Genomic DNA, 7,993 nt, shown 5'->3' with positions numbered 1-7,993 from the left:
CTATCTTTCTACTTCTGCAAATATAATGGAATAGGATGGGATGAACTGTAACTTTACTGATGTATCACTTTGACGTCAGATTTACAAATAAGTACGGTAACAATAATTAATTCAAAAGATCAAGTTCATGCTATATATTTACTTTTCAGTGAGAAACTGGGAGTCAGATTGGATCATATGTTCAAGGCATTATTCAATATAATATTGCTCTGATATTTTATTCTTTGCTACTATAATGTACCTACTAAAGTTAATGAAAAAAAAAACAATGTATACAATTTTATAGTTTATTTATATAAATATATACAATCTATGTCTCCATAGGATCGGGCGCCGGGACAGCAGGTTTGAGCAGCGGCCGCGAGCCGAATCGTTCAGTATCTAAAATGATATAAGCATATTGTGAGAACAGACAAAATTTTTAACTAAATATCGTCCTTTTTAAAATATGGCGAGGTGCTTTTGAAATCAGGTTTAAATTATTGCTGTTTTGTAAAATATTTCCAGGGTGCAGTTGCTATTCTCAACCAAAGCTCTACTAGAATAGAATAGAATATGTTCTGCATGTTTTATCCAATCAAATGATATTCTTATCTATTCTACTCCAAACAAAATGGTCAATTTCGCTTTATTAAAAAATATGTCACCAGTATCATACGCTATATTTGTTACTATGTAGGTAACTAGCATTACCAACAAACAAAATTGAAAGTGCTATACTCACACTGCTCACTAATGTTCAAGTCGACCATCTCGATGTAGTTCTGCTTGTTGTCGCCGCCGACGGCCACGCTGTGCGGCGCGTCGGGGCACGCCGCGCCGCACAGCGCCGCGCCCGCGCGCACCACGCGCTCGCTCACCGCCACCGGGGCCGCTCTGCGGACAAAATGTACAAGTTGAAAATCTTTCTCCATCATCATCTCCCGAGCCTTTTCCCAACTATGTTGGGGTCGCCTTCCAGTCTAACCGGATTCAGCTGAGTATGAGTGTTTTACAAAGAGCGACTGCCTGTCTGACCTCCTAGACCCAGTTACCCGGGCAGTCATGAAGAAATCTATACTAATATTAAAAAGACAAAAAAAATATTTCTTCATTTGATAAACTCAAAAACTAGCCCGATTTAAAAAAAACTGTTTCACCACTATAAAGCTACATTATCTGCGAGTGACATAGACTTTATTTTATCCCGGTAAGGGCAGAAGTTCCCACGGGACGCGGGCGACACCGCGGAAAAACGTGGAACTAAGTGGGACCACAAGCGAAAGTTATGCTTATTAGCGACAAGACTGGACTAATTCAGATGATCTATTTATCTAAAATCCAACTAGGTACCAATAAATTCTTCCGGCTTTTTACAAAACATTATACACTTAATGCCCTATAGATGTTATCACACTTACCCAGAAATATCCCACGTCTTCATCTTCTGATCAGTGCTGAGTGTGACCATGAGTCCGGGGACTGACTCGCTCAGTATCAGTCCCGTGACTTCCTTCTCGTGAGCATCCAGTGTCCACAGAGGTGAGTCCTGTCTGCAATCCACGTATGCTACCTTGCCTGTGTTGTTGCTCATCTGAAAATAAAAATATAAGGTGCTTTAAAATTACCTGCCAGGACTTGAATGGGGGGTAGTATTGCGTTTATAGATAACAATAGTAAAGATAAATAATTGATTATTTGACATATTTTTTTCATACAAAAAAAATACGTATAAATTTGACTTAATTTATTAGTTTAAAACCATCCAGTAGAGTCGCGCGTTGCCACTCTTGCAGAACAGATAGAAAGAGATAGCTGTTGTTTTCATTGACAAAGCGACACTACGCGCGTAATTTGTGAACCACGTTATGCATAGTAGAGCTAATGTTAATTTAACTTGTTTAATGTCTCAAATTGAATTGACTGTTCCGGGGAACGAAATTTCTTCACTACTGTAATCTATAAACGCAATACTACCCCCCATTCAAGTCCTGGCAGGTAATATTAAAGCACCTTATATAATTTTGGGTAGGTGGTATCCAAGTCACATAATGCATTAACTACTTTTTATCTGGTTGCGGGACGTTACCTAGCAACTAGGATGAATTATTAGGTTACCATCATAGACCAATAAGGGTCCGTTCACACACAGTAGAGCATCGGCGCGCATTTTTCTTTTCACATAGACCGGAATCGGCTCCGATCGGCTGAAAGAGCTTGCAATCGGAGCCAAACGGCTGCAAGATCGAGAAAAAGTATGCGATCGGAGCCTTCTTCTTTTTTTATTTCACACCAAGCACCTCCGAGTACTCTTAATGACAAAAGCAGTACACATGCAATTACAAATACTAAAAACTCTGTTTTCAAAGTGATAAGAATCTGCTCTCCTCTCAGAGCCGGTTTGTGTGAACAGACCCTAATAATAGCAGACAACCCAACATAATGGTCAAATAAAAAACTAACCACTAAATAAACGATGAAGCTAAATGATACTCACAGCAAAACAGAAAGGATTCTGCACGTTCCAAGTGACCCGCTCTATCTCGGGCGCCAGCGACCACGCTCGGTGTGCGTCGGGGCTGCGGCAGTCCGACACGCGGGCCGACCCGTCGCAGGCGCCCGAGAGCAACGTCTGCGCCTCGAACGGGTGGAACGATACTGATTGTACCTACAATAGAAATATAATATGTAATGTGTGAAATAGTGGCTTTTCAAACCAACAACGAACCTATTTCAGTATACAAAGAAAACTTTTTCCAAGAAAATAAAACCGACTCCAATAATGTATCTAAAACTGACAATACTATGCTGAAATCGGCTTCAAAATCGGTTCAGTCACACGTGAGATAATTACGCACAAGTATACATACATAAATGGGAATCGTCTTTTTTATGTCGGTCCAAAATTGCTATCAAATAATCTTATATTTTTTTAATTTTACATGTTATGTTGTTTTGAACCGTAAAATTGTATTACTGGAAAACAGCAGTTTCAAGAAAAAATATGTAGTTACTTTGATGGGTTACATACCTTATCTTCAAAACATTTTATTTTAGTGTGTGGTGTGCCTTGATCCAGGTCCCATAAGAGGACTGTGTTGTCAGCTGATCCACTTGCTAGCACATGTCTGAAAACATACAAAAAATGAGGGAAACATTATTTTCTTCTTTATACCCTAAAGGCTCCAAAACTACTAAACTGATATGAAAAATTATTTCAGTATTAAAAATCTAAAATATCCCCAAGTAACTTAGGCTATATTTTATCCACGTACGGAAAGAAGTTCAAGGGATGCAGCAGAAAGGCAGCTAATGTGTGACAACTACACAAGTCATCAAAATTTTAAACATAAACAAAAAATTCTAGTAATCACTCACGTAAAATTCCTATTCCAAGACATATCAAGCACAGCATCCTTGTGTCCAACCCGTTTGGTCTTCTTCTTTTTATTAGGTTTCTTGCCGAGCTTGAACGCTGGCTCCAAGCAGTTCTCTATGTCCAAGTCCCATACTTGGATGACTGGGTCCATGCCGCCGAGGGCACATAGGTTGCCTGAAAAAGGTATAAATGTTGTAACTTCAACCTCTTTATGTATGGCATAGAGTGTATTATATTTTCTTGCAATCTGAGTGAATTCTCAATAGTTGTACTAAATTTTGTGAGTTATGTTCAGTTTCATTTTATATTAAATTAACTTATTAACTTATTTTTAGTTACTGCTATAGCATTGGGTATATCCATAATGATAGCATGTAAATTAATAAATAAATCAATACTATAATAATATTATAAAATTGAAGATGCTGTTTGCACATGCAAGTCTCCGAGACTACTGAACTAATTTGAAAAAAATCATTTCAATGTTACTTGATTTATTGAGATGTAAGCTACTTTTTATACAGGAGCATGACATAGTCTACAAGGGATGCTTGTGAAAAAAACTGGCAGGAGCCATTGCAAGTATATTGTATTCAGTTGTTTTTAATTATTATAAAACTTACCAGGATTAGGATCTGTTGGGTCATGGCTGAGCCATTCGACACACAGCGGGAACCATGGCAGGATGATGTCATGGTGTACATAGAATGAATCCTCTTCCTTGTTATAAACTGTTGGACAAATTGTTAACATTCTGGTACATTCAATGTAAAAGCTGATGACAAAGCTTTACTCATTTAGCATTGCTAATCTGAACTTAGACATTAAACACCTTAAGGCCTTAAATGTATGAACATATACATTTTGATTGTCATGAAGGCACATTTGGCTAAGTTTGGACAAGTAAAGGTACTGGATAAGAACTGTGATCTTTGAGAGAGAGAGAGACATTAGAGAAATCAAACAAAGTAGATTGTTTGACTCTCTGAATATTGACAACAAAATACGAACTACATAGGTACTGTTTGCAACAAATAACACATGCTTAGAGTATGTTCACTTACTATATACTTCCAAGATACTGGCATCACTCTCTACATGTCCGACCAGAAGCAGGTTGTCGGTAGGCTTGATAATGTCATCTTCTTCATCACTGTCGGGCCCTTCTGTCTGTATAAACAAGTATGTATTTGAGTCATGGCATTCGATTCTGGTATAAATGCTGTATACTAAAAAAAAAAATTGGGTTTTCAAAGTCAAAGACTAATGTGTTTATTTCAAATAGGCCTTTGCAAGCTCTTATGAGACGTCACACTAGTTGCATGGTTCCAAGAAGTTGGTCTCACGGAGAAGAGTCGGAAAGAAACTCCATGAACACTCTCTTTAAGGTGTACACAAATACATATAAGCAGGTCAGTGGCTGAGTGGGATGCAGTGGAAGTTAATTGCGAGATAAAAGTTTCGTTTGTATTCTGCATGAAAATCATAACTTACGTTTATCTGTACATTTTCACTTAGATCACCTAAGTTTGGTACAGTAGCCACTGTACCGATGCCAACAGGGTTTACTGCAAGAAAAAGGATAATTTACTTATTTTGTTATCTATATGAGGCTTTACGAGTTAATAAATTATTCTAGTTATGCTCCTCTACACAATTGCACAACATTAAGTAAAATAATTGTCAAGGTTTGCAAAGCAAATTGCAATAGTGTGGGCATTAAATAAGACAATTTATCTGTTGTTTAGAATTCTACGTAAGTTTATAATGTTCCTAGAGAGTAAACTTGCAGATTATGTTATTTTCTGGTGACATTATATATAGAAACTTTTACCATCATCCTCTTCGTCGTATTTTTCAAAATTGAACTCATCGTTGGGGTCGGCCGGTGGATCTCTAGGGGCTGCAGCAGCCTCGTCTTCATCATCCGACTGATCTTCACCGGCCTCTGTTATCCTGTAAGGTTAAACACATCAGTATAATAATAGTATTAAATGTCACGAAAGTATTTAGCCTATCTCACCAAATTTAACAGTAAAACCTACCTCAAATCATCAGCAGTCTGTTTAATGATCTTCTCCAACTCTTTCTCCGTTAACTCTATCTGAAATAATTATAGAAATGCTGAAGTTTTTATTTATTATAAAAGTTGTGCCCGCTGCTTGGTAAATAGTCGGTTAAGTACCTTTTCTGGAACTGCTTTAGCCACACCCCGTCTAACGAAGTGCATGCATGATATTAAACTAACTGTTGGCGTTGTTTCGTCCATTGTAATAGCAAAATTTATAACTTAAATATATGTATTTATCTTCGATCACATGTACAAAAACAATGTGCACATGAGATCAAAATTTCATGACATTGACACTTATGACGACTAATTCATTTTGGCATTTCAAAAGTGTTGCTTTATGTAAAAAAACATTTATTTTGAATATTTTAAACTTTTAGATGTCGTTTCCGAGTTATTTATTTTACCTCCTTTGATCATTCACCTTTGTGTTTCACTATTTTCCTGCTATTTGCCCATTTTTATCCGCGAACAGCACTGTATTTTAGGTTCTATATTCGTAATGAATACATGTGGCAATTATTACTATTTGATCTTCCCCCATATTTTCACTGTCTCATTTCGCCGTGTGGTGGCGTTGTATACGCTTGAGACCGAGAAGTAGTGTCAAAATTGTTATCATTTCCCGAGGAATTAGTTTGTTTATTTACAATGCCAAGATGTTCAGCATCGAGTTGTCGCAATATGGGTTCACATACATTTCCAAAAGATCCCAAATTACGTAGATTGTGGGAAAAGGCGACAAACAAGGAAAACTTTAAAGCGTCCAAGCATTCGAGGTTATGTTCTGCTCATTTTACGGATAGCGATTATATTGATGTGTGTTTATCCACAGGTAAGGGCATAATATTTTCATTTTCATGTTGTGTTCAATTTACTTCCTGGCGAAAAAAAAATAATTTGATAAGCCTTATTAATTTGATTAATCTTTTTACAGGTATGACGCCTTTCCATAGATATTTAAAGAAAACAGCTGTCCCATCGATATTTCCTTGCCCCTACCAGCGCAAGCCGAGAGATACACGTAAGTTTTATTATTTTTATAGCCATCTCTATACACAAGCTAAATGAGACAATATGGCCCTTGGCCCTTTCTCATCCTTATCATTACGCATTTAATCAAGTGAAGTTTTATTTATGCTCTAATAATAGTTGTTTATTAATTGTACGGCTGTTAATTCACGGTTATACAGCAAACGTAATGATATATGACAATAATTATTACTGGTAGGTACTTGTTTACATATTGTATCCACAAAAAATTGCGCAGTGCGCAGTCGTCGGGAACATAGGCTTATTTATACGGTAATGTCGGGAACATGCAGTTGGAAATACAAAGGCCCTTTGTCAATGCCGATTAACACGACGCTATTCAACAATATTTACGACAAACTCGGATCAAATCTTTGATCTGAGATGACTAATAAAAAACATTTCCCGGCTGTCATGTAATCGACATAACTACAAATATCATAACTACTTGTAAGACCTTGATCTCCTAAAACTGAAAAAGTACATTTGCTGCGGCACTGTAATAAGATTAATACTAATAAATATTAGTCTAAATTTCGTTATTATAAGCATTTAATGGATCCAAATGCATATTTTAACCTTATCTTATTTAGCTATAGCTCTATGGAATAAACAGTCAATCATCATAGATATAATATTACTAAACAAGATTGCGCACGCTCAAAATATATATTTACGAAAATGAACTCTATTCTAACGCAATAAGGTACTAAATTGGTTGCATAATACACAGAGGCAAATCCGAGCCGAGAGGGATAGTTCGAACGGAGGCTGTTTGTCTCTTTCTAACACCTTGCCAGCATAAAAAAATGTTGTGATCAAAAGTTTTGTCTTCCCAAAAAACAATTGAATCACATAAAATTTTTATCTTATTTTAACAATTGTAAGTCAACATATTAATAACAATCGCATTAATTTATTCGTATTTATTATTAAAACATAAACAACATAAATTTTTATTTTGTTTTTTTTTTTTTTTTCTAGCGGTAACCCTGAACATTCTTGGCGCGTAATCAGCATTTAAAATTTTGTTTGTATTTTTTGTATTAAATCAATTTAAACTATTTAAATGGTGAAAAAGTGTTGCGTTTATACTTGTAAAAGTGAATCCTATGGTGGTTGCAATATATCGTTCCACAGGTAAGCTAATGATAACATTTTCGTAAACCAAACAACTAGGGTGCCCATGAATTCTTGTAACGAGTCAAAATATGGGTGATGGATTTTAAAACTGTTGTACTATTGTTATAGCTTCCCAAAAAAAGAAAAAAGGCGACATAAATGGCTCAGCAGTCTATATATGAAGTAGAAATACAAAAAAAAAAACAGTCTTCACTTCGAATCTTCCTGCTTTTATACTGCTAATTCCCGCTAATTATTAAAAGCCTTTATTAGTATCTTAAGGTCACAAACTGCGTAAGTTAAAACTTCAATACCAATCTGTGTTTAATAATCTTAGCAAATTCGGATTTGTCTCACATAGCTTAATCTCATAGTCACCCTATTAGAAAGGGACAGACAGCCTCCGTACT

General features: G+C 36.2%; 2 protein-coding genes across 2 annotated transcripts; one reads left to right on the top strand and one right to left on the bottom strand.

Annotated features, from left to right (window-relative positions):
- Positions 1-273: 273 nt before the first annotated feature.
- On the bottom strand, positions 274-5,731 carry LOC124636905 (periodic tryptophan protein 1 homolog). Its single transcript, XM_047173179.1, has 12 exons — positions 5,544-5,731; positions 5,404-5,462; positions 5,193-5,314; positions 4,853-4,926; positions 4,423-4,528; positions 3,982-4,089; positions 3,358-3,532; positions 3,011-3,107; positions 2,477-2,647; positions 1,401-1,573; positions 725-876; positions 274-381 (listed from the first exon to the last, which is right to left on the bottom strand). Exons 1-12 carry the CDS (start codon positions 5,625-5,627, stop codon positions 311-313), a joined length of 1,392 nt encoding a protein of 463 aa, XP_047029135.1. The 5' UTR covers positions 5,628-5,731; the 3' UTR covers positions 274-310.
- A 144-nt stretch (positions 5,732-5,875) lies between these two features.
- LOC124642048 (THAP domain-containing protein 1-like) lies at positions 5,876-7,492 on the top strand. Its single transcript, XM_047180349.1, has 3 exons — positions 5,876-6,264; positions 6,367-6,453; positions 7,446-7,492. The coding sequence occupies exons 1-3, from the start codon at positions 6,081-6,083 to the stop codon at positions 7,472-7,474; spliced, it is 300 nt and encodes a 99-aa protein (XP_047036305.1). The 5' UTR covers positions 5,876-6,080; the 3' UTR covers positions 7,475-7,492.
- The last annotated feature ends 501 nt before the right edge of the window (positions 7,493-7,993 follow it).

This window comes from Helicoverpa zea, chromosome 2 (assembly GCF_022581195.2).
Source record: "Helicoverpa zea isolate HzStark_Cry1AcR chromosome 2, ilHelZeax1.1, whole genome shotgun sequence".
Lineage (NCBI taxonomy): Eukaryota > Metazoa > Arthropoda > Insecta > Lepidoptera > Noctuidae > Helicoverpa > Helicoverpa zea.
Note: the sequence above shows the minus strand (reverse complement) of the source record. Positions and strands in the feature narration are given on the sequence as shown.

What these genes read in the sequence shown, in the direction of transcription:
- LOC124636905 (XM_047173179.1), bottom strand. Translation starts at nt 5,627, where the DNA reads ATGGACGAAACAACGCCAACAGTTAGTTTAATATCATGCATGCACTTC. An exon ending in CAGACTGCTGATGATTTGAG is followed by an intron (nt 5,315 to 5,403) that starts GTAGGTTTTACT and finishes TTAACCTTACAG; the next exon opens with GATAACAGAGGCCGGTGAAG. An exon ending in GTGAAAATGTACAGATAAAC is followed by an intron (nt 4,529 to 4,852) that starts GTAAGTTATGAT and finishes TTGTTTATACAG; the next exon opens with ACAGAAGGGCCCGACAGTGA.
- LOC124642048 (XM_047180349.1), top strand. Translation starts at nt 6,081, where the DNA reads ATGCCAAGATGTTCAGCATCGAGTTGTCGCAATATGGGTTCACATACA. An exon ending in TGATGTGTGTTTATCCACAG is followed by an intron (nt 6,265 to 6,366) that starts GTAAGGGCATAA and finishes ATCTTTTTACAG; the next exon opens with GTATGACGCCTTTCCATAGA. An exon ending in GCGCAAGCCGAGAGATACAC is followed by an intron (nt 6,454 to 7,445) that starts GTAAGTTTTATT and finishes TTTTTTTTCTAG; the next exon opens with CGGTAACCCTGAACATTCTT.